General features: G+C 39.0%; 1 protein-coding gene across 7 annotated transcripts in view; it reads right to left on the bottom strand.

Annotated features, from left to right (window-relative positions):
• LOC309720966 (protocadherin-15-like) overlaps positions 1 to 26728 on the bottom strand; it is a 223742-nt gene that overhangs the window by 10558 nt on the left and 186456 nt on the right. For all 7 annotated transcript variants that reach the window (XM_082558238.1, XM_082558239.1, XM_082558240.1 and 4 more), the window contains 8 exons: positions 21666 to 21775; positions 21023 to 21163; positions 16969 to 17096; positions 11710 to 11925; positions 9182 to 9270; positions 7860 to 8036; positions 5438 to 5656; positions 3285 to 3404 (listed from right to left, as the gene is read on the bottom strand). In XM_082558238.1, coding sequence (XP_082414364.1) covers positions 3285 to 3404; positions 5438 to 5656; positions 7860 to 8036; positions 9182 to 9270; positions 11710 to 11925; positions 16969 to 17096; positions 21023 to 21163; positions 21666 to 21775 — 1200 coding nt within the window. The remainder of the gene's footprint in view (positions 1 to 3284; positions 3405 to 5437; positions 5657 to 7859; positions 8037 to 9181; positions 9271 to 11709; positions 11926 to 16968; positions 17097 to 21022; positions 21164 to 21665; positions 21776 to 26728) is intronic.

Raw genomic sequence — 26728 nt, 5'->3', positions numbered from 1 at the left:
CAGAGCTTTGCAGTTTGTTAGTACACTCTGATTCCTCAGTCACTTGTGGTTTCGTGCTAAACTTGGGCATCTTACAATTTTTGTCTACTTGGCTGTACAGGTTGGCAACAGACCTTTCTATGTCAGCTAGATTCTGGATGTTTTTCAGGATCCCTTTAAGCTCCTTCCTCCCACCGTCAGCTTGTGATGGTGAAAGCGGAGGAGGGTGTTTTCGTTCGGAAACAGGGCGAAGGGAAGACACGGGCGGCAAAGAGGTTGGGATAAACTGAACGACTGGGCGTGGCTGATTGCTAGCAGGTGATAGAGAGGGAGGCAGAGGTGGTGGGGGCGGAAGAGTGATATGTTTATTGACAGGAGGAGGAGAAGAGGACTGAGAAGTACATTCAGGTTTATGAAGGGAGGAAAGTGGAGGTGGAGGTGGAGGAGGAGGGCTCGAGGGAGGAGGTGTGGGCGGGGAAGTTGGACGTGGCTGCTGCTGCAGTGGAGGAGAAGGCGGTGGATTTTCTGGTGGGTCAGGTATGATCTCCACAGTGATATGGCATGGCTCCTCTGTCAAATATTTGGAGATGCCAGAGCTAAACGTCTTGAGAATAGGCGCAGTTGATTTCTGGCTAGCCAGGGGGAGTGGCTCATCTCCCCGGGTAATGCTAAAGCTGGGGGGCACATCTCTGCCCACAGACATTGGACTGTAGGGGTAATCGATGATGGATAGCAGAGCCTCTGAGGTCAGCTCCAGCATGTCATCACTGTCTCTATCCCTGACAAGGATGGAAGAGAGGGAGCCTGCGGGTGCTCTATTTTGCTTGAGGGTTTGCTCCTGGAAGCCCCGATGCCCAAACTGGCTGGCCTGCTCACGGAATGACAACTTGGTCTCTGTGCTGCCACTCGCGTGAAGTATGTCTGAACTCGCTGGCCTTTGCTCGCCACTCATGCCTGCCTGGAGTATCTGCAGCTCCCATTTGGCTGGGTCTATAAGAGCCTGTCTCCTTGGTACCTCATAACCATGCTGTCCTCCATGAATGCGACCAGGCATTGACCAGACGAACCCTGACCCTGCTGTGTGGGGAGGAGAAAAGGAGAACCGCTTTTCAGATGGGCTCTCCCCACGTGCGTCAGGACTGCAGAGAGGAGTGTTATCATCATAGACAGGGTTGTGGGTGGTGAGTGGGTTGTGGTCAGAGAGGAAGGTCACGTTGCTCTCTGACTTGGGTAAGTTGACACGGAGTGCTCCGTTGCTGCGGGCTGCAATGGCACGACAGGCAAAGGTGCTAAGAATCCTCTGGTGGTCAGCCTCCTCAATGACAGAGTTTTTAGCCCTGCCCCGGCAAAAGATGGAGGTGAAGAAGAAAAAGACTTGAAACAGATAAAGACTGATAGGTTTGAGCTGAATAAAGCAAAGAAACAAAGGGTGAAGCAAAAGCAACTGTGTGAAAATATCTTGACAGACAGTCTCTCGTAGTACTGTGACTCAGAAATTTGTTTTGGGTTTTGGATGATTAAATATCTGCACAGTATAAAGTAACTAAAGCGCATCTGCGTTCTTAAGAAATCAAAATAACAATGATTTGAATAAACTTTGCAAACTTAAAGAAATTACAAATCAAATATTGAAATTGTGAAATTATTACACTGAAATATATGAGCTCAGTAGCCATCATGAACCTATGCAGGATGCATTAGTGCCATCGGTCACAGCACAGAGAGATGTAGAGAGCAGTGAAACTAAGAGCAGCACAGTACAAAAGAACACAACAGTCTAATGGGACGCAAGAGAGGAGACATCTACGGCGATATCTTATGAAATGCACTACCTCTAACCAAACTAAGCCTTCTCTTTTTTCTCACAAGAATGAAGTACGTGCATGAAAACCCACTAGGTCTTTCCACCCTTCATCAAGATCAATTACCAAACAAACTATGCCACTTAAATTCCAGAATTTAAGTATATTAATTATGTGCATATGTTTAAAAAAAACAACTAAGCAGGCAGGGCAACAAGGACATTTTTCTTGCAAAATTTACGCACAATATTGTTCATATTTATTGACCTCTGTCATGTTTTGGCATTACTTACTGCAGTCTGAATCCAGAGAGACAAGGGAATTGAAAATGAATGAGAAGATATAAACACAGACAGATGGTAAGAAGACTAAAGGAGAAATATCAGAGGTGTTAATGGAAAATGAAAACATGGATGAAGCGTCGACACGAGGGTACGGCAGGTTTCTGCATTTTAAACTCAAATACCAGACTGATTAACTTCTGTCTACATTTGACACCATGCTGCGTGCATACAGTATAACTTTGAGAGCTTTTGTTTTTCACAGATGGAAATGTATAATTTTAACAATATGATTGTTTTTAAGAGAAACTCTTCTTCTTCCTGGTGAAAACTGGGAAATAAGCTCCGTGTACACAATTCTTAGCTACAATACAATAATGCCCATAAAAATTCTACTTATGCTACAGAATCAAATGTTTCTGCCTACATTTAAAAACTGCGGTGGGCATATTGTGGACGCTTTTCGTAGCTTAATGTTAGGTTTACATTTTTTTTTTAAATGCAAAAGTGACATTAGAAGCAGTATTCCTTGAACGAGCTGAAAATCAAAATTGCTAAGCCCATTACCTCAGCAGTTTAAATGTAGTCTCATTTAATCTGCAAACATTAACATTTCATCACACATTTAGGGCAGGATTTAATATTAAAGCTGAAATTCGATTGTGCTGATGGCAAAACACTTTGGACCAAAGTTAGGGAAGCACTTAATGTAGGCTACCGCAGGTTACATTTTTAAAGGTAACTCGTGACAATCCTTGAACTTGGACATTATTCTGTATTTGTTTCTATTTCTAGGAAACCATGTGCTTTTTTATTAACCTAAACACACTCTTACCTTAAGAGAGGTTCTTGCTAAAATGCATAGGCACTCAACTAGAAACACATAGATACGCTAAAATCTAGTCACCTGCTGTGCTGCACCATACGGTGCAGTTTGCAGACATCAAAAGTGGATCATAGTTACAGAGACAACAAGCAGAGAGATCCTTTGATGCAACTATTAATGTGTCTCAAGCAGTGTGGAGACTCCTGAGGTCAACATCCAGAGCAGCCAGTGGCCATTTCAGAAAAGAGGATTGATAGAGGGGTAATATTTTTTTCTGAGCTTGAATAAAACACTCACAGGGAGAAACCTGCGAGGCCAGATGCAGCAGCATCTGATCATGGGGACTAGAAGAAATGCGTGGGATGGGAAAATACTTAGAGGACAAGCTTGACTCACATGCTGCTGTCGCCCAACTCTTCATAGAGGTTAGCAGTGGGAGCAGCTGCCGGAGCTGCTTTCCCTCCCGGTGGTAAAGCCATCTGAATCCTGGCAGTTTTGGCACACTCTGCTTGTCGCCTGCACAAAGTGTTAATGTGGTTAAGAATAAACCAGACACATGACTTATGCATCAAGTCTCTACTATGAATTACCCATGTGTTTTGAGAAGTCATTCTCACCCCAGAAAGAGGAACACAAAGAGATATTCTAGATGCAAAATTCAGTTTTAGCAACATCAAGCTTTTAAACTATATAAAAAAAAAACCTCCAAAACCATTTTGCAGCAATTAGCTGTGGTATTCTTTTTTATTTAATTTATTCACTAATGTTAGTCAAACAATTTTATTAAAATGTATCAAAACAAATAGCCCTTGTCTCACACTGCATTTTAGGCTGATTTGTTTTGTCAATTGCAGAGTAATAATATAATAATCAGCTTCTTTTGGCTTGCAAGGAAACAGTCAATGCTGCTGCAGTTGTGCAAGTAAGATTTGAAAAGCATTTTCATGGTTTTCAGCTATGTGCTAGATTATTCAAGCTTATTTCTTTTGAAATACAGACTAAAAATTATGCAAATGCAGTATACTGTATGTGTAGCAAAAGACATGATGAATGTGCCAACTCAACTGTATCCAGCAGAGTGATAAGTGTAACTATAATTTTTCTTTTGAATCTAATCAAATTTTCCACATTAAGAGAAACTTTTCAGCCAAAAATGCACATTCAGTATGTGACCTAGAAGATGCTTGCTCTGTGCCCTTAATGCTAGAGACACCTCAAAAGGTTGGCATTAGCTGGCAAGCATTCTGTTCATCACATTTTCACAATATTCAACTCGACTTTAAATAACTAATAATAAAGATGAAAGAAAGTAGTGTCACAACCACACAGACACACACATCGAGCAATGAGCAGCCACTTGTAAAACATGAGAAATTACTTACTCTTTGAACCTGATCACAGCGTTTTTGATGCAGAGCAAAGGAGATGAAACAAGAAGAGAGAGAGATGGGGGACAAAAAAAGACATGAAATTACATAACTATAATTACATAATTTGGCACGAGTGCAACCTCACAATTTCGATGCTTTGAGGTATTTATCTAAACGCAAAATAAGTAACATTTTTATACTTCAAATTGCCGTTACGTATTCACAACTACATTCAGGTGCTCGACGTGAATGTGCAAATTGATGTCTTAAATAATATATTCATCATATATTCAAATTTAGACAACAATGAATTATGTTGACAAACACAACTGAGAAAATTAACTTTACCAGAGTAATGTCGCCACCAACAAAGCACCATCTGCTACGACAGTTTGTGTGTTAGGTCTACTGTCACCATCAATAGTTTTCTGCTGTGTGTCTGATCTGTGCATTTGAATAAGTACAACCGCTCTACCCATCTGCCATGAATAAATATTTCTCAAATATTACCGTTTACGGTACACTTGCAGCATACCAACATTTAGATAAGAACCTGGCTTTTGCCAAATGAGAGTTCAATTATCACACCAGTCTGAATGATGCTTCAAAGCAAAAAGTGTCATATTTTTTTGAGGATTGCACTGCGCGCATCTAAGGGAGAGAGGGCACCGTCTGTTGTGTGTGTCGGGCAGAGATGATTAAGTAGCATGAAGACGCACTGTGACGGTCACAATTGGCTGTAGATGTTTGTCACAAATGAGTGTTAATTAATCTGCTTTCACACAGCATGAGCAGGGAGATTAGCCCAGCAGAGTGCGCAGTCAGCATGTCTGATGAGAGCGAGAGATACCGAGGAAGAGAGTTGGAAGTGAGAGAGAGATAGAGAGACGCACACACAAAAAGCTAAAACTAACGCAAGAAGTGCTCTTATTTTATCTTAAATACACTTTTCAGTGATGCTGTTTGCGGTTTCGCTGCTTTGCTCTTACAAGCCACAGGAAACACGATATTAACATTAAGCTACATTCCTACAATAACTATCTGATTCGTCTGTGCAGAGCAAACCTTTCAATAAAACCCAGAGTGACATGCAATATCTCCTAAGACGATGACCTGCTAAATTAAAATTTATTCGCTGACATCCAGTTAAAGCCTAGTGATTATTATAGTAATACTCACTGTTTGTAGGTGACCATGACGATGAGAATGGCAGGGATGCAGCAAAGGATAATGATGATCGCCAGGGCCAGGAGGGCACCCTCTGTGTAGCCGACAGCCTGGGCAGCCTTTTTCACACTGGCTACAATATCTGGGGAGCGAATCTCAAGAATGCGGCCACCTTCACCCAGGTATGGCTGAAACTCCTTATTGATTTGCAGCACGTTCCCATCAAGAAATCTGTATTCCACATACAAAAAAGACACTTACTTTGTAATCAATGTCAAGAGAACATAATAAATGTTTTTTATTAAATATTATTAAAAATGTGTCAAAAGGCAATATATTACAGTTCCTCAACATGAAGCATGATGATGAATCATCTAAATCTGCAGCTGTTTTACTTCTTAACAGGCTTTGTAACAAGTTTATACTCTTTTACACATTATGTTTTGCCACAGCAGTCTCCTGCTTACAGAGGACAGCTCTAATTACTCACTGTAGGTAGTTTACAGCTAAAGGAACCTATTTTCTAAAGAATGTGTAAATAGAGAGAGTAAATACTGAACACAAGACATGAATCATACTGATCATAATAATTAGCATTAAGTGCAAATGAAAAGCAATTATAATACTTACACTTTTCTACAAGTGTCAATTTACACTTGTTTTTCTGCATAAACCAATGGCAGTATATGCGTCAATATTTTCAAAAAAACATACATGCATACAAAGCAATTCATTTAGAGAGGATGCAATGTTACTATGCAAAACAAACCATTCCAAAAGGACAAGCGTACATACATATGTAACCACCATCACTTTTGTTTTTCTGTAAGGTGATGTGGCAATCTGTACTCTAGACTGTGACAAGTGGGAATAGGTGGAATACGACTTAATGCACTGATCCACTTACAATGTTGTATTTCTCCCTCTCCTCCTGTGATCTGGCTATATGACATACAATTACCCCACAACATTGTCAGACATGCGCTGCATGCATAAAAAGCCCATCTCCGCTAATCTAAATTACTTTTTCTGACAGTATCTGTATCTAAGGAAGTAGATCTTATTAAATCAAGGATGTAGCAGACCTCTTTTAAAATTAGCTTGTAAGTCTTAAAAGCTAGAAGTACGAAGATGTCAAATAACTTAGGTAAAAAAAAAAAAAAATAATAATCTGATTTTATTGGATGTGCCACCTTACGTGAAATGATGTGGTGCTCCTCCTGATAGTGGAGGGCATAAAGGTGTTTGTAGATTAATTTACTACCACGCTGCTTAAAGAAATGCAGAAATGCTTTGCAAAATATAAAATCATACTTTGCAAACAATGAATACCACTTTTTAAATTAAATATAGTGCCAAAACATCATGTTAAATGTTTAAAACTGTTACTTTTTTTAATGCATGATTATTTCAAATTTAATGCCATAGACAGCCTTTTAAAAGTCGGTGCAGGATCGTGTTTGCCACTGTGTTACATCAATTCTCCTTTTAAGAATTTGTGACCAGAGCAAACCAATTAAGTTTTCCCATTCTTGCTTAATATATTTCTATTGCCCAATAGTCTGGGCGTCCATAGCCACAATTTCCCTTTCAGAATTTAGGGCAGTCTGGATTGCATGAAAGTACTATTTTCAATTATATATTGTGTTTAAATAACTTACAAATTATTGAACTCTGTTTTTGCAGAGGACAGTTCCAGGCTGCTAAGCATAAAGTACACGGATGCAATTTAATCAAGAGTGGAAGCCGGAACTCAGAATGGGCATGCTCTCATATGCTGGTCAAGTTTATTAAGATCTGGTGCTGATCAGTTCAACAGAAGGGATGGGAAACATCAAAACAGTGAGTGAAACACTTTCCTGAGGTGCCAGGAAAGAAGGCCAAGGTCTTCTTTCCTCTGATAGGATGACAAAGTATCTTGTACTTATTTCTACTGTGGTGCTGTGCGCCTCTTTGGTGTTTAAGCACACTCTCTGGCAGACTGTGGGCACTCTCTTCAGCTTTATGTCCGGAAATAAAAGGAATAAAAATGTATTGCTGGCATATCTCCCAGCCCTCAGAACAGTCTTTGAGGTACTGCAATGATGGGTGGATGGACTGATTGAAATATTCCCTGCTCCAGTCTCACTTTGTCCCTCCATGACCTCATTGCTTCTTTTCTCCCTTGTATCTTCCACTTTCCTATGACATATTTCAGTTGCAGTGCACCAGCAGCATAATCAAAGTCTTTTAAAGAAAATAGAGGCAGTGAAGTGGAGATGCTGTAGAGGAGGAAGCTAAAGGGAGTCTGAAAAAGACATATTTGCTGACTCACTGCTTGAACAGAGGGTAAAAAGAGGCAGCAGGGACAACATGCAGCACAGCGGGGACATTAGGACATCAATTTAAACCAAATGGTGGACTGAACTTCTTGTAACACAATTCACCCACTCACTTGAAAAGCTCCTGACGTGAAATGGCCCTGTTCGTGAGTGGGTCAATGGCGTATATCATCAGGTCCGACTTAGAGTAGTCTTCTAACTCAAAGCCATCACCATGGCGACGTGGCCCGATAGCCTCTACAATCACCTTGGCACCTGGAATCTGGTCCTGGACGTGGCGCTCCAGAATACTGAGATACACACAGATGAAACTTTGTATCCTATACTTTACATTGTATAAATACTATATGTGCAAATACATACACAAACATTTTATACACTTAAAGAAAAAAACTGAGAAAGATGAACTATAGAAGGTAAAATCCAGGTTCAAACAATTTCTAATGCCCAAAAGCAATATGACAGCCACCAAGATTAAGTACTCCAATCTGGCAGTGATTATCCCATTGGGCAGCAGTTTGTCTCTCCACATTGGGCTCTGGCAAAGTAAGGCTCTGATAATCCTTTTCAGGAAGGGAAAAATCCACACCTCAAATTACAGCCAATAAAGGAAAGCCTTGCCGTCTGCCTTTGCCAAGGTGGATAAACAGTTTGAGCACTCAGGTAAAATGGCCCTGGATCATCATCAGCGCTGTGCAAAATCTCAAATGGCATCACTGTAAAGAGCGTAACACAACTAATGTCTCTGTTTTTCAGCCTAAAGAGCTGTGTCACTTCTGTGAGAAAGACACAGTAAGCTCTTAAAAAACAGCTATTAACACCCATTTGCCTTTCAGATTGACTAATTAAGCTAAACACTGTGCCCTAAGAGCGGTAAAAAGATGCTTCATGAATCTCTATCATTAATTAATCTAAACTGGGAGAACCGACTCTAGAGGACAGACTCATCTGTCTAATTGGCCCATCCATGATCTTAATTGATCAGTCAATGTTTACTGTACACAAAAAAGCTGCCCAAAAAAAACCCTACACAGGTTTTTATGAAATATCCATCTTTACTAATGCATATTTGCTTTTATTAATTGTTCAACCAGCTGACTCATATGCATCACTAGTCCTTACATTTTTAATGGAAATTAAAGTTCGGCCTTGAGCCTTATGTCGCAATAGACAAAACTCAAGCTGAATTTTCTTTTCTGTGCCAGCTTTAGCTGGGAAATCTTTTAAAGAAAATAATTTCAGATGAGAAAATAATAGGTTGCATAGCTGAGATTAAAAGAAAAAATATTGCAAAGGACATTTGATGAAAGGAATACTTCATCTTACACATGATCTTGCATGAAAAAAAAAACTGTGTTAGTAATACATACCGCTTCTTTTCATTAAAATTTGTTTTTTTTAACTTATGTTTAATGAAATGTGAGCTGTGTCCTACCTAATGAGCTCTTCCCTCTTCTCTTCCACTAAAGTGGGTGGGACAGTGGACACAACAACCTGCATGTCCAATGCGTTGACCACAGAAACCTGGGAGAAAGTGTGAGATAGCGGGAAAGACAGAAAAGAAAGATAAAGTTTAAAAATACACCGTGTAAGCCAGTTATTGACACATCCTACCGTATGTTAAATCATTGAAATGCTTCTTTAGGTGGACCCACTAGTCGCCAGCTTGTATCTGTGCCATGCAGCAAACTTAAGAGCACCTAATTCCAGTGCCAGAGTTAAGTGCATAGGCAACAGCCTCTGTGCTCTGAAGCCAAATTTCCCATGTGGCTCCTGTGAAATTAGGTTTCCCCTTGAAAATTAACAAGCACCATAGTTAAGCACTCACTGGTCTCTCATATACAGCCAATGTCCCACACCCTCCTTCTGTCTCGTTAGAGGCTTGTTAGCTAGACATATTTCACTGCAGTAAAAAATAAGCTTGGCCACAGTCAGGAAAGATAAGCATTGAACTGGGGGCAAAGCTGAGCCCAAACACAGCGGGTGCATGCGTAAATGAGTGGGAAACAGACATGCACTCAGAAAAAGACACAGACATATATTTAGATGAACGCGCACGCAGGGAGAAGTGCATAATGTTTGCAGAGCTAATACTCATGGATAAAAGAAAGACTTTAATTGGATCATCAGCTAGTGGCAGAGGCCACATATCGGGGTGTGTTGTACGTCCTGTGAATAATTCAATAGACTGGAACCAAAACATTTAATACTCAACAGAAATAAAAACAAAGCAAAACAAAACAAAAGGCAGGGATCATCATGTAAGATCATAAACCACAAGGTATTATGAAGAGAAGCTTTGCACGAAACAAATCAAACTCGCTCTCACGTATTAACATCATTTCTGAGGTTGTTTCTTAACGCAAGATCTTTTTTTTAGAAACTGTCTCAGGTTATACACATTTATATACTGACATGGACATTAACAACACAGAAGTATAATATTCCAAATAACTCAAATAACAGGTCACACTGATATCAAACCAGAAAAAAAAACACATCTGAAAAGAATTATCTATAAAACTTTTTTTTTTAATATCACAAAAGAAACTCTTTTACTGAATATGTTTCTGCATCTTTTTATTTGAGGATGACATTACAGCCTCTTACAGCAATACATATTTACCAGAATTTCTTTTATGTATTCTTCATGGGTTCTCAATTGGGCTGATGTCAGGAGATGATGGAGGCCCACGCAATGATTTTTCTTCCTTTTGTGTGCCTCCCTCGGTGGTTTGGCATTAGGCTCAGTCCGATACTGTATCAAGTTTTTTCGAGTTTTGTGGGACTTGATCCCTCGCTTGTAATACTGATAACTCATTTGACCTCAACTTTCCTTAATATGCTCTTAGCACTACTTGTCAGTGCTCTAAATCCCCCACAAATCTTTTCATGGTTCAGTCATCTTTCTTCACCTTTCAAAAAATATCAATGTTCTCATGCAAAACACAGCACTCGTGCTTTTTTCGTTAGAAAGATTTCCCTTTCTTCAAATACTGCATGACAGATGTGACTCGCTTATTAATCTGATACAACCTCTTTAAGTAGTCTTAATGAAGACCCTCTAATGCAGTGAAGTAATTAACAATGCCGAGATTCATACAGTGATGCAAAAGAGATGAGAAACAGAACAGGCAGATAAATGAAAACCTCATTATGCTAAAATCCTACTTAAATGTCTAATTTGGACCATGATATGAAACAAAGTACACACTCAAGGCATACTCCAGTATTGTACTTTGATATAGTCCCAGGACTTTAGTTTAAAATCTGTGTAGCTCTTATGGGTCTTGCTCCTAAAAATAGAGATCATACTTCCTCTAATGAACCTGCAAATCTCATGCATTTTCAGTTTGGCACATAACCCACTGTGGAAGACAAACTGCAACTTTTTACACTGTGGTTTTTAAACAGATTCAACGAATAAATTCTAAAGTGTTCAATTAACAAGCCTGAGATATGGTAAATATGGTAATAAGCCAATTCGTCCTGATTTTTACAGTTTTTTTGCTTGTTGTAGTTTAATATTCTACATATGATACACAGACAAAAGTAGTTTTTTTTTAATTGAAATCCTGCCCACAGCCTACATGGATCTTTCTCAAACTGTTAAACATTTGAGCTCACAAAGCCAACATCTAAGATTACAATAATTCTGAAAAGAAAAAACCAAAAAAAAAAACCAAAACAAAGAAATTCCACAACAGTTTGCTAAAGGCAGTGCTGCACTTCCTTGTGACTACTCAATGCACTGGCACAGCCATTCACCTAGGCTTTCCTGTATAAATGAATTGTGGACAGTTGATGCCTTCGCTGCATAAATATGATGCTGTGGAAGCCAAAAAAATCCACAACCAATAAGCCTCTGCCATGCCAGCGGCATGCAAGTCAAAGATTAGCAGGGAATCCTATATTTATCTCTACATCCCTGCATCACATGGAAAGCATCATATGGATACTTACCACCACTTCAGCGCTGTTGCTAAGACCTTTTCCATAGTCATCAGTAGCAATAACCTCGAACTTGAAGTAGGATCTGCGCATGTTCCGAAACATGATGGCCGACTTGACGATACCAGTGTAGGTCTCAATGACAAAACTGTCCTGGCCCTCTGGGGTGGGTGGGATGATGAGGCGGTATGCCATGGCACTGTAATTCCCAGTGTCCTTATCGGTGGCCTGTAATACAAAACACCAAATAATCTCAGAAATATTAAAAGTTTAAGGTCATCAAAAAGAGAATATATTAATCAAGTCTTTCAAAAAAAAAAATGGTGATTGTGCATTCCATGACAGAAACCAACTAGTGAAGGAAAATTTGAAGTTTACTTGTTGGTTGGATTGCAGGTTGGGAGAGGCTGCCAATCTAGGTCTCTAGACCTGTATGAAAGTGGTATTAGGCTAGAGTCACACTAGGGAAAGTTATTGTGACCATGTGAGATCAACTTGCAATCTATGTCTTCAAAGACAGGAAGCAGGTCTGAGACCACTCGCAGTCAAGTTGCCATCTTCAAACAGACTTAAAACAAGGACAGATGGCAATAACACAGTCACCCCGCTATCAGCTTGCACGTAAGCATCAAGTTGGCACTTGCATGCAATCTGTTTCCGATTAACTGTGATAACTCTCAAATCTGTTCTCTCTTTCAAATCTTTTGCCGTCTACATCAGAAGTGTAGCACTGTACTGGAACCAGGGGAAAACTTGTCACCTGTGAATCGCACAGAATCAATCACAACTCTCTCAGCTACAGATTGGGTCAGATCCAAGTGGAGCAAATTTATAATTTTCCCATTTACAAATAAAACAGGCAGGTAGTTCATTTAATCAATGACCAGCATGCTACCAAGACCAGAGCGAATAGGACACCCTCCAATAATTTAGTTCTATAAGCGCCGATTTAACCTAAAAAGCGGGCTGAGGTGCATTCGTTTTACTGTTATTCCTCAGCTATTCTGCAGCCCTGTGACAAATCAAAACACAAACAGATCTTTTTATTCCCTTTGTTCAGTAAGTTATTAAAATATGTTTGGACAGCATTCATAGATAGCCATTTTACTGCTATTGGTAGAGTCTATTAATAATTCAGTGAACACACCAAAAGAGAAAAGGAAACAAATGGTATAAGAGTGGAGCTCTTCATTTATGTTGATCTACTGGGGGATTTGTTTATAATTTTATTCCAAGCAGGTGTTCTCTAAAGTAGCTGACAAGAGAGAAAAGAAGTGCAGCTGGAGGCTCGTAAGTTATCTCCCCCTCATGTGGTTTGTTTCAAGCTGCCACAGCTTTACCCATTGTTATCCACTGTAAAAGGCTAAAGAGATGGCGAGGGTTGCTGCCAAATCTGAGTATTCTTAACAGTTTTTGAATGATTTCTGTAAAACACCTGCAACTACATTTATGAGCTTTTACATCACATTATTACCTGTAAGCTGACATGTAAAGCTTATTAGAAAAGGCTTGCTTATTCACACATCCAGCAGCTACAGATAAAAAATTACTGTTGATTTGGTGCAGCGCTTCTGGCCAATCCCAGTCGCAACTTTCTTTTTGAAAAAATAAAACAAAAAACAAAACAAAACAAAAAAATGCTCACTGATGGAAATATCTGGCTCTTCAGCTGCTAAGCAATAGGTTACACTACGTTTACCAGCTTGTGGCTAACACTCCGTCTGCCATTTGGTGCTGTATACAGTGATGTTTTTTGCTCAACAGCTGCCTGCTTTGGTCAAAATGATCCTGCGAGAGTAGTTAGATTGAATCAAACCACTAAATCTGTAGCCAGACAGCGAAACAGTGACCTGGAACGCACTATAAAGCTCCATAAAGCAGTGGGGAGCTGCAGAGGCAGGTGGTAATTCATCACTATGAGCAATACCTAACATCAGTTTTGATACATCATATTGATCCTTAAGTCAAAATTCTGAAGTGCATTACATTTTAGCAATGACTGTTTCCTGTTTGAGTGATTTTAGGGGTAACTGTTCTAAAATCAAAACCAAACCAAAAAGATAATTGATGATTCTCACAATCATCCAATGCATAGAGATTTTAATATATGAATCTTGTCAAAGCATTTTATCGAAAAGCAACAACAGAATTCACCCATCAACCTCTGAGGCATATGCTCTGATTGGCGACTGAGCTTACCGGGCAGGGATAGCTCAGTAGGTAGAGTGGCGGCCCCATGATCGGAAGGTCGGGGGTTCGATTCCCCTGAACAGCTATCCTGAGGTACCCCTGAGCAAGGTACCATCCCTACACACTGCTCCCCGGGCGCCAATGGCTGCCCACTGCTTCACTGAGTGAATGGGTTAAATGCAGAGAGGGATTTTCCCCACGGGGACCAATAAAGTACACTTCTTTCTTTCTTACAGGCAGGCATCAATTTTCACAGTACTTGTCTTGGGAAAGTGACACTGATAAATAGGAGCAATCTCTTTTTTTCTGCAGCGGTTCGCACAGGAGAGGGTTGGAGCTAAGGGGGGGTGCAAGGTCCCAATGGAAGGACTGCATAAATCAACAGAGTGAGATATCCTCGCTGGACAAAATTTGGCCGAATATACTTTATCTGAGCATCATTTATGCATGCTAAAGGTTTTATGGACACCGGGGAAAAACTGTCACTTAGAGATGTTTGTTTCCAAGCTGCCATGAGACAGCAAAGGGAAAATATATGGACCCTAAAAGCTAGGTCAATATTAAAAACCTGTCATATTACCAAATATGGACTTATAAAGTAGCCTTGAGAGCTTGAGGCATTTCTTTCTTCTTTCCCCCTCATTTGCTTTCAGTCTAGGAGGGAGTGAGTGTCACTTTTTTTGGCAACCTCTGAGTCCTAAATAGTAAATACTATTACTACCACTACTACTATCTACTCTGTAACATTTACATACTCCTAAAATTACACTGCACAAATAAAGCAAACATGTCTGATATTGGAAAATTCATCTACTTACATAAAAATGTCTGCCAGTTAGTTGGTGTAACTCTTTTTTTAGTATTATATTATGTTACTGTTTCTGGAAAGAGTCTATCAGCAGAAGGTCAGTAGTGTCATAAATTTGTTATTACTTTTAAATATTATCCCGAGGGAGAGCAAGCGGCAATGAACTTTCTGAAATAATGTTTCACACCAGCAATATTCCAAAGAATCATGGGCCTCTGGGGGAATCTGTTGTGGTCCAAGAAAGTTTGAGAAACATTTAAACTATATTTCTTTTTCCATTCCTTTCTCGTTTTAGTAGTAGATGAAGATAATCCAATTAAGAAATGGGACTAAAATATAACACTAAGCCATTTTTCAATAAAGAGAAATATCAAATATTAAGGAAAAATGTATGTGAGCCTCTCAGACTGCCAATTATTTTCAAGATGAAGTCAGAACCATGTGTTCAGTCAATGGAATGAGAACCAGGTATCAGTGGGCACCCTCTTGCTTTTATTTAGGCAACAAACCCACACATCTGAGCAAGTGAATAATAAGATGGATGATATTCATGAGGAGGAAAAGAATTGCTAATGTTCACAAGGTTGGAAAAGGTCTCAGGGTCTTTCTTACATTGGCTAATTTTCATGTTTGTCAGCCCACCATCAGGAGAACCCTAAACAACAAAGGTGTGCATGGCAGGGCTACAATGCAAAAACAATGCTCCCTGTCGGTCTGCAGTTTGTACATCATATGGAGAAAGCCAAAAGGCTGTTAGAATAATGTTTTGTGTAGGCATGAAACCAAAATAGAGGTTTTTGGTTTAAATGACACGCGTTGTGTTTGGAGAAAAGAAAATGCTGCATTCCAGCATTTCATGCTATGAAACAGGGTGGCCCTGTTTGGCTGCAAACTGGCTGGGACGACTTCACTGTCACTGGAAAATAAAGAATATGTTAGGCCATGTGGTGGAATGGGTAAAAACTCCATGTCAGGTTGGAGGAGTAACTACCAGAAACATAGCTACAGTTACTAGCGTCCAAGGGGATTTTGACAGTAGCAGATATAGAATATTAGATGACCTTTTACAAGATATAATTAACCACGTGTAATGTTTAATTTTAGGTTTGTTTCAACTCAGTTCTCCAAGTATATTATTAAAGGGCTTGTGTATTGATGTGCTAATGTTTTAGGTCATGTTTATGTTTATGTTTATGTTACATAGTGTCGAGAATTCTAAAGAGTTCACAAACTTGCATGTTGGTGTCAATTACAAGTTAATCAAGAGGCAGAAAAGATGGAGACAAAGCTGTACTGATCATGTGTTTTATGGAAATCCACAGTTTTTGAAATTTGAAAGCTGCAATAATTCCCATCCCTGCCTGAGGTCTCAGTTTGTACTTTACTACCTGCCTACATCTAGCTATTATAGTGTATTTTGCAAGATTTCCTTTTTTCTTTTCACTCCCTCAGTCTTCTATGGGCTTTAGTTTGGTACCTTTTTTACATCAGAAGGAGAGCCCGAAAAAGCTCTTCCTGCAAGGCAATTATCAATATAAAACCCTGGGAGCACAGCAGAGTGCAGACCTTGTCTTTTTCTCGCTATGAAGATTTCTCACTTTTGGTCCAGCACCTGCAAAAAAAAGTCTTTAGATGTGCATAGCTTTTCTGCTTGTACCCACAAGTACAAGTGCACAGACTGTATAACATTCAGGATTATACAGGCTACTGAAAAATAGGTTATGTCTTAAAGGACATAAGTCATTTAAGGGCATTTATGCCTTTTTTATGAGATCACAGATATAATATTACTACTACTACTACTATAACTATTACTACTAGTACTCCTAATGTTGATACATTTTTGCAGGTAATGCATGAAGTAGCTCTTTAAAAACTCTGTGGACAAACACGATCCTAAATGCACAATCATACCCATAATGCAGAGTGTAAAGAGTATTGTACACAATGAAAAAGTGAAATCTTCTTGGTGCAACAGGCTGACATTCAGCGGGATGTCCAGCCATGCATCTGAGAACACACTGAGATTACACTGCTCAGCTTACTCTGATCCCAGCTGTCTGTGGAAAGGCAAGCAGTGGGGGGAGTGAAACTGACAAAGAGATGTTACAAGCAACAGGGGAGGAGACCAAACTGTGTTGCACAGAGCAAAAACTGTCACACCATGGCTGAAGGGTAAGTGTAACAAAAAAGATCAGAGTCTTTACTTTTTATACAAAAGCAGAAAAAACAACAACGACAACAAAAAAAACCCCAGTTAATTGTTTTCTTACCACTATCTTGAGCACTGAGCTGAAGATCTTAGTGTCTTCTGCCACACCGCCTATGTAGAGCTTCCTGGAGAAGACAGGAGGGTGGTCGTTCTCATCCAGAACCTCAATGAACACCTTGGCTGTGTTAGCTGCAATAAATGACACCAGAAGGATTTCAAATCCTGTTTAAGCTTTTATTTGTTAGTTCTTAGTTTCTTTCTTAGTTTATGCAGGGCTCAGCTTGCATACTTAAGTGCACCTACTTTATTCATGCTTCCCCTGACCCGGGTTAGCACCACGCTTACAAAAGTAGAGTCGGGACATGCAAGCTTAGAAAATGTATGTCATCGAAATAAAGTAAACATAGCTCATTTGATTATTGGAACTGGAGTTGTCCAATTTGTCTTCAAAACTGGCATGTCATAATAATTTTTCATGGACATCAGCCGGTCTACAACTTCAAAAGAAGGCCTGAAATAATTTCCCAGAATATTTTGAAAGTTATTTATCACTGAAACCATCACACAGTGTCAACAAAGTTGTTTTTTTCTCGTTCCTTCTCCGTAATCGACACCTCTGGATAGCTCTCACAGATTGTAAATAAAGTCAGGTGGGCAAACAGGTGTGTGTTTTTCCCTTATTTGAGGAACGCATCTTTGACCCCTTTTGTTTTACTTTAAAATTGATGCACCCACCTTTTGCCTGACTGAAAATAGTTTTCTGCGGGTATATTCCCCTTCTTCTTTGGAAAAGCCCTCTTTATTTAGTAGTAATTTCAAGCTGCACTGCAATAACCTTTTGAAGTGGATTTGAATTGCATGCTGAAAAGAGAAACGTGTTCCCTTATTACTGTCTCAGCCCCTTCCAACAAAACAGCGCGAGAAGCTATTTTGGCAAAGCCGACAACTTTGGGCCAGTAATGAGGAGGTTAATTTTGTTTTGATTGCAGCAAATATTCAGCATGGGGAAAAACTGAGTCTGAAGGATGTTGATGACTTCTCTCTCACTGCCCCCATAAGCAGATCAGGAAAACAACTGAGCCATTTTGCATTCTGTTTACCAACCAATAAGCAATAACACTCACACACTGAGCGGAAAATTGCTCTGTTAAATAATAAAAATTGATGATGAAATCTTAACTTCGAAACCATTATTTTTAAATGGGGTCTACCTTGTTGAGAGGTTTATTCTTCCTACAACTTGGTGCATAAAAATGCCATCAATAAAAGCCAGTGGAAGCTTAAGAGGCAAGCATTTTGCACATTATTGGGAATAATAATTTGAAGGGCAGCCAATAATCAAGCTGCAAGAGGGTCCCTGGAGTTACAGGAAACACTGCGAGAGGCAAGGAGGCATAAAATTGCGCATAATACTAAATTTGCTGGTTAAGTGGCCTTTTTGTGAAGCTTCTGAAATATTCATTCTGTCCCTTTAAAAAGAAACACATGTACAGAGTATTTCATCTGCCTAATTTGTCATAGTTACACCAATGCAATGTACAGCATAAATATGAAGAGCGGAAAAAAATCAAGACTGCAATTTAGGTAAAAAAAAATTGCAGTGTCAAGGACCATTTTTCTCCTAGCGAGATAAAAAAAAAAAAAAAGTAAAGCCATGTGGCATTGGCGCTAAGGATGCACCAGGGGAATTGGACAAACAAAACACAGCACATCAAAATTATAGGGACAAAAGCTGTAGTGTGAGACATCGCGGGAGGACTCGAGGGAACGGGGAAAGAGGTCTGCAGAGTGTCTCTCTCCTCCCGCTCTTTGCAGAAAGTGGCCATCCTCCATCAGCACATAAAAACATAAATATAGTCTCTCCGGCTCACACTCTGGACACTCATAAAGATGCATGAACAAAACAAACCTATTATGAGAAGAGGAGTGCTTCTAAGCCCGTCTAGGTTTGAGTGCATTATTATTTAGAAAACATGAAAGTAAATATTGTCTTAGTCTGGGTTATTATATTGTATGCATGCATGTGTGGATCCTGAACATTTGCATACATATGTAAGGTACTGGACCCTAAGAGGGTCACTGGTCCACTAATTGATAAAAACACGTTAATGAGAAGGAAGATGCTGTGCCTCACGGGGCCCTGATCATTATAACGAGAGAAGTATGACGAGTGAGTGCACTCATTCAAAACGGGGTGCCTGCTTACAGCGTACTTGTTAGAGAAGCTCTCTTCTTTGTGGGTATACAAGTGTTGATTACTTTTAATTATGGTCATAAGTATGTGAGAGACACAGTATGACAAAAAAAAAAGAGCAGCAAACCATCTACTAAACCTTATTTATTGTTAGAACACTACCCATCATTATACAAAACATGAATGTCAGTAAACAGAACCATAAACGAGCCTAATGATATTCCAGCTAGGGCATGGCTATCAAAGAGAGAGCAGTCTCAAGTCTCCGGAGTTATTTCAAACCTCCACTGTGACAGTGGAAGCATCCAGCAATTTATGCATATTTCTCAAACAGGCAATCAAACAATCATGCCCACTTCACACAGCAATGGTATGCTGGAAGTATTTTTAAAGTTTTAACTTTTCTCTCAAGCAACTTCTGTCACTTTTCATGAGTTATGTCAAGAACAATAACATGAATGCCTTAAAGGAGAGACTACCTAAACTCACCATGTACGCAGAATTCCTGGACAGAAAGAAAAGACACTGGGATAGAAAAGGAAGAAACTGTGACAATCGGTTTTTGCCATGCTTCAAGAATCACCCTTGCCAACCAACATATTCTGCAGTTTATTTTTTTTCTAGTACACCGAGGCCTTAAGAATGGGAACACGCACAAATTCCATTAAGTGAGAATTTGCCATGATTAATGTTTTCTCACCCACCCTCGTTATGTGGTGATTTGTCTAAATTAAGAGAAATGGCCTATTTTTTCCATTGCTAGATCTTTTTGAGGAATTTTGACAAAGCATTTTTAACAATTTGTGATATTACCGGACACTGAAGCTTTTATTTCTCATACTTTGAACATTTTTATTAAATCACCATAACTACAAGATGGACATCAAATCTGTTGACACTGTTGAATAGTATTTAGTATTTAAATAGGCATAAAATGGTATTTCTTCAACAATAAGGTGATTTGCAAATAGATATTAGCTGAAAACTTGGCATATCTATGCGTGGTGTGCAGCATGTTTTGAGGAAATATGAGGAAATTAGACAAATGGAGGACAAAAGAAAAAGTGGTCTTCAGAAATGTTCTCAGCAGAAGGGTGGCTGTCAGAAGCCATTCTTAAAGAAGTGAAATGGTGTATGCTAAATTACACAAAACTGGTCTGAAAAATCAGTGGCAACAGGTCTTATGAAGTGATGAATCCAAATTTCACATTTTTTGATCAAATCATCATCAATGTGTACGGAGAAGTTCAGGAGAAAGGTACAACAGTGAGTATCCACAGCCATCTGTAAAATATGGTGGAAGCTGTTTCATGGTTTGGTAATGCATTTCAGCCAGTGGTGTTGGGGATCTTGTCAAAATTATGAAATATAAGTACAGAAAAGCTGCATCTCGCCCTTAATTAAACATTGTGGAATCATCTTGACACAGAAAGGAACAAAAGGCATCCGATTTCCAAGGAAGAGCTTTGAATTTCAATAAAGCTTGCCTAAGAGTTCAGGTTGTTTTGAAGAATAAAGGAAAACCAAATACTGACTTTCAAACTTGTCAGAACTGTACAAACCCTATTTTTACCTTATATACTGCATTTCCATCTATTTTTTGCACACGTTTCAGTTTACTGCTTTCATTTTCCTACCAAAATAAAAAGAGAGATGTTGGCTCAAGTCTTCTACATAGCAATGTAAAGATAAAGGATGAAAGCAAGTGATTATAAACTTTCTAATAATATAACCATAAATGGTCAAAGTGAGGAATTTACAGTAATATCTAAGATAATGGATGAGTTGGTCCCTAAATTGGATAAGCAGGTGTGAAAATGGATGGATGGACCTTGAATACCATAATTTCTGTCCTGAGTTTAAACATAAACAATCCAACAAAACTTCCACTGTGAGTGGCTTACATGCTAACATTTCTTACTTTTAGAAGGCACACGGAGGTTGGACATGACAACCACCATTGAGTCGGCCTGGACCCTGAGGACATAGCTGGTCACGTTTTCATAATCCAGTGGTTTTGCCGTGGAGATGACGCCTGTCCTGTTGTTCACCTGAAAATGACCTGGAAACAAACAAGTGGCGTTTATGAAAAAGAGGAAAAATTGCACACATATAACACAGTAAACAGATTCACTGGTGAGTTCTATAGTTTTTAATTTCTTGCAACCAAATGGTGATATGACCAGAACTATATGACTTATTTTTTTACACAATTAACTACAAGAACTCTTGAGGTGCATGTGGACAAGCAACTATTGACTGAGGGTTCCTTCTATATACGTCTTCTATTTTTGGCTGACTGACCTGAGTCAGCCTCACACCTCTGCTCTTCTTTGCCAACAAGTATGAAAAGTGATGCACAGTTCCAAGTACATCAATACTGTCCTCTCTGACTCTACATAGACTTCTAAACAAACATCTAGATGTTTTTCACTGAGCATTTTAAGATCTAAATCTCATTTTCACGTTACATAAACTGTTTGGGGTTTTTTGCACCTAAAGTGGAATTTAGCACTTAGGGTCAAAATGACTGCATTGTATACTGTATAATCTGCAGGCCATACCTCGTTCGTTTCCTGCAACAATGGAGTAGAAGATGGTTTGATTGATAGCAGCAGCAAGAATAATCCCTACTGAAGTGCCAATAGGAGCCAGCTCACTAACTGGAGGGAACCTGAGGAGACATCAAACACAATCATAAACCAAACAGTCTGCCAAAACATAGTGGACCTAAATTCAGTATCACACCAAAAGCATAAAAACTGGATATAAAAGCAGCTACACAAAAGGTACAAAAGGTGTGTATTTTGTCCATTTTACAGACTTTCATAACATTGTTGCAAGAGTTATTCCATCCATGATGCGTCCAACAACCCACCTGCCAAATATCTTAAAAACCTAGTGTACCTGATGTGGGGTACTTAAGTCAGATATATTTAAGAACCTTGCATTTTTAAACATAGATTTATTTTGCACTGCTAAGGTAGTGGGAGGGTAAATCTGTGAGTGGATTCTTTTACGCTCGATCGTTTATTCATTAATTCCTCACATTCTTTGATATGTTGTTTCTTGAGCAAGCTTCACCAAAGCCCTTTAACCTTTAACTACAAAGAAACTGGATGGTTATCATGTAATAAGGCTCTTTTTTTTTTGGTCGATATGCTACTCTTTTAACAGTTATGCGTGACTATCAGCCACACAAGTGTGTAATCATATCCAGCAGATATGATTGTCACCACTCTCCACAGAAATTACAGCTGCCTTAAATAGCAGGGAACCCTGTCGTAGCAGTGTGACGGTGAGGGATGATTGAAGACGATAATGTCATCACACTGCAACACCCTCTTGTGATACTGTGTGTGCTTTCTCGTTTTTACTCTCATCTCTACATGTATGGTGTGTATGTGTTGCAGTTTTTATTCAAAGTTAGACTATTACTCACAGCAGCGGTAGGAAATCAGTGACAGCGTTTGTGGGAGTAATGCTCACAATAATCTCTGACTGTCATATTCTATTAAACAGAATATGTTCAGTCTGACTGAACAACATGGACTGCCGACTATCCATGTTTATGACATGTAATTAAACACTTTTATTGCTTTACTCTTTGCTGACACACACAAAAAAAACAACAACAACAAAATGCAGCACATTTAAGAATCTGTTATTGTAATTTCATAAAGCAACTCTCCCATTTTAGATGGCAGTTGTGAAATGAGAAAGATTGAATCCATTTATCAACGTGAAGAAGAAGAGCAAGAAAAACTATATTCAAACAGAAACAGAGGAGTGTATTGTCAGAAAAGATGTGCAGGTTTTGAGACGATAAATTACACTGGCCTTACTGCTCAATGAAGTAAAACAGCATGCAGAATCATCTTGGACAGTTTGCAGGTGTAACAGTTCATAGAGCAAGTTTTAGAAGAAAAACAAAGGTTCAAATAATACAGTGTTGAAGGACAAAAAGTTGTTATTTTAAAATGGTCTATTCATACTATTGGCTATAGTTACTGTTTCTGAAGACAACCAATCCTCAAGGACATTTTAGATTAAAAATAAATCTGTAAAATAGGAGCTGTTCTCTTTTACAAAGAATGACACGCTATTCATCCTCGGAGATATTATTGTGGCCTGCACTGGAATGACTGCCTGCATTAATAACACTTTCATCAAAAATACAGCCACGTTACTGACACATCAATAACGTGTTGTTTGGATGATACTAAAAGACTTCTGTTCGGTTTCCCTTCGGGTATGCTATTGTGCTGTCGCTGAATAATTGCTCTGTCTCTGTGGCACCCGGGAGCAGGAATCCACGCCATGCTTCACAGTGATGGGAACCAATTTATTAATGTGGTCTTCACGTAAGTAGATTACCTGGCTCGGGAACAACCGGTTGACAAAAACACAGAGGCAGTGTGAGCACAATGTGAGAACAGTGCTGTGCAAAACAGCCCAAAATGTCAGTCTCATAACTGTGCCATTCATCGGAATCCAGGATCCAACACAATGGCTATCCTCAATTTTAAAGTAACCTTCACTTCACTGCTAGTACACTTACAATCCACTGTCTTGTATTATATACTGTACATATTAATATAGAACGCAGATTAATACCACAAAAATTGAAATATATATTCTTTAAATACAAAACTGTAAAAAAGTCTTGTGCCACCCACCTTTTCTTTACATTTTGCTTCTAAGCAGCCAGACTGTTTCTTTTGTTTTTGTTTTTTTTAAACGTGGTGTTGAAAAATAGATATCCTGGCTTTTATGAAGGAAACTTTTCTTAACAGTCCAGTCCTTTGTACATGACCATCATTTTCCATTTTCAGAGGATTTATGTTTTTGTTAGTTAAGCCAATCAGCACAGACCTATGCATCAATCAAGCACAAGCATGGTTTGAATCCATCATCTGTTTGCTTGCATCTTCTGCTGCATTTGCATTGGTTTTCTTCAACTATTCTGGCTTCCTCCCACAGTCCAAAGACATATTACTTATTGGTATTGTAATTGTAAATGTACCCCCTACTAATTTTCCAGTGATTCAAGATCTAAAGGAGGATTAATTGGTGTTTCTAGGCTAATAAATAAATTAAATAAACTGACAGTGATAAGACAATACCCCAAGGTTGAAATTGTATCTGCACACCCTTTATTGTTTATATATTGTTAAGTAAGTAAGTAAATAAGTTTAGTTAATGGTGTTTGGTCTACAGATCACAAAAATCTAATTAAATGCTAAATCTATATATGCATATGTCTTTATGTTGTCAGTATATGAAACTGATACCCAAGAACTCATTGTCTTTGCTGTTCATACATACATCCTGCTAAAAATGTGTCCCGTCTGTAAAAGACAACTTGTGTCAGCCTCATATGTATCATTCTTGAGGCCTTAAGCTGGATTTTTTGCTCTTCCTACTGCAGCAACCGCATCCAAAAAATAACACATTTGGGCCTCGGCGTGAAGACCGAGATAAGCTGAGGTGGTGGTAAGCGTGAACCACCTCAGGTGAGCTTTATAGGCAGCAGGCCCTCCAATCTAGGCAAGCAACACAATCACACCAGACCATGGAAAACATTATCTACCCAAAAGCAATGGACCTCATGTGATGACCTTTTCCCTTTGATATTTAAAACCCCTCTGTTGTAATTCCATGCCAGATTCACCAAATTTGAGCAGATCCTCAAATTTGGTGAATCGTAAAAACCTCCTTTACGTTGTCGTTCTTGGTGACTTATTATTAGAAACATGCTGTATCCCAAATTGCTCCACTGAAACCTTTAATGGGAACATTTTATTCCCAAGAGTTAAAATACATGAATAATATTTATAAACCCACAACAGGAAGAAAGAAAAACAAAAATGAAAAATCCTTACCCTTCTAGTTAAATTTTACCTCACTTATTTAAGATGATTTCTTTAGCATACTGGACTCCCAAAGTCATTCTTCACAACTCTGAAGTCATATTTATTTTTCTGTAGTGAAAAAAACGAAGGTTATTTGTAAGAGAAATGTTTCAGCTTTGGCGATCGTGGCTTTGGTAAAACTTTGGAATGGAGCAGGAGAGGATAACATGCGCTGACCTATTCAAAGGTTTTTCTCAGTTGGTCTTTAAGTCTGAGTGGGGTATGAAAGACTGTGCACAGCTTGCAACAAGCTGCATGGTGTGATTGCCAGGAAGAGGCAGAGCTGACATGTTATCACTTCCCTACATAGTGGGTCTGCCTGAGGGTTGTGAGCTGCTGCGAAATGACAAAGAGGGTGTGAAGGCATCTGAAGTGTGCAGATTAGTATAAAGGTACATCCACATGTAGACAGGAAGAATGACAGAAGGGTTTGTAGAAACAATACATAGTGATAGCTAGGCATGATAAGAATTAGAGATTCCAATTCCATTGTCGAAGAAAACCGAGATTATGATTTTTGGTAGTAATGCCCTTCGTGCCAAACTCCGCGATGCCTTTGGTTTTCTTAGTTGTTCTCTCTCTGATACTGTCAGGAATCTGGGTGTCTTATTTGACAGCTCCTTTTCACTTGACAAACAAGTGTCTGCTGTTGTCAGATCTAGTTTTTACCAGCTTCGTCTTATCTCTAAGGCTAGGCGCTATATCCCGCATAAAGACCTCGAAAAGCTCATCCACGCCTTTGTAACGTCGAGGCTAGACTATTGTAATTCACTTTATTGTGGTCTCCACTCTTCCCTTTTACAGAGATTACAGACAGTTCAGAATGCTGCAGCTCGCATTCTAACTAAAACCAGCAAGTTTGCCCACATTACTCCTGTCCTTGCCGATCTGCACTGGTTGCCTGTCAAATATCGTATTCAATTTAAAATTTTGTTGTTTACTTTTAAAATTACTAACAACACTGCACCCAGCTACCTTAAGGACCTTTTAAACCCTTATGCTCCTGCTAGGGCTTTAAGGTCATCGTCACAGTTACTGCTGGCTCAGCCCAGATCTCGACTTAAGACTAGAGGTGATCGATCGTTTGCTCTTGTCGCACCTGTGCTGTGGAACAATCTCCCGATTGGCATCCGGGCATCTGATTCTATTCATTCTTTTAAATCACAGCTTAAAACATATCTTTTTAAACTTGCCTTCTCCACCTTTTAATTGCTGGTTTGTTTGTTTGTTTGTTTGGTTGCTGTGACCTATTGACCTCTTGTATTAATTCCCTCCTATCTTTCTATTGGTGTCTTTTATTATGGTGGTACAGCTTTTATCTTGCTATTACCCATGTGCTGTAGTCATTCTTATTGGTAGCTTTTATCTATGAACATAACTCGTTATTTTTATTTATCCGTTATCAATGTTTGAACCTTTTATTGTTTTATGTAAAGCACTTTGGTATGCCCAAGGCTTTTAAATGTGCTCTATAAATAAAGATTGTTGTTGTTGTTGTCGATATCACTTATCAATTTGATTCTTCATTGGCTCTGTTTTGAAAGTCACCACCAGCATGCAGCAATAAAGAAATTACATTCATGCAAATATATTGTATGCTGTGGAAACGTTTATGCATGTTTGTTGAGGTATTTCCCCTCTTTGTTGTGATCAGTGTTGGAGTCGTTACTCAAAAAAAGGTCATTATTACACATATTACACACAACACTTAA

Source organism: Aulonocara stuartgranti, assembly GCF_965226115.1.
Source record: "Aulonocara stuartgranti genome assembly, chromosome: 13".
Taxonomy (NCBI): domain Eukaryota; kingdom Metazoa; phylum Chordata; class Actinopteri; order Cichliformes; family Cichlidae; genus Aulonocara; species Aulonocara stuartgranti.
The sequence above is the reverse complement of the archived record's forward strand: the minus strand, read 5'-3'. Positions and strand labels throughout refer to the sequence as shown.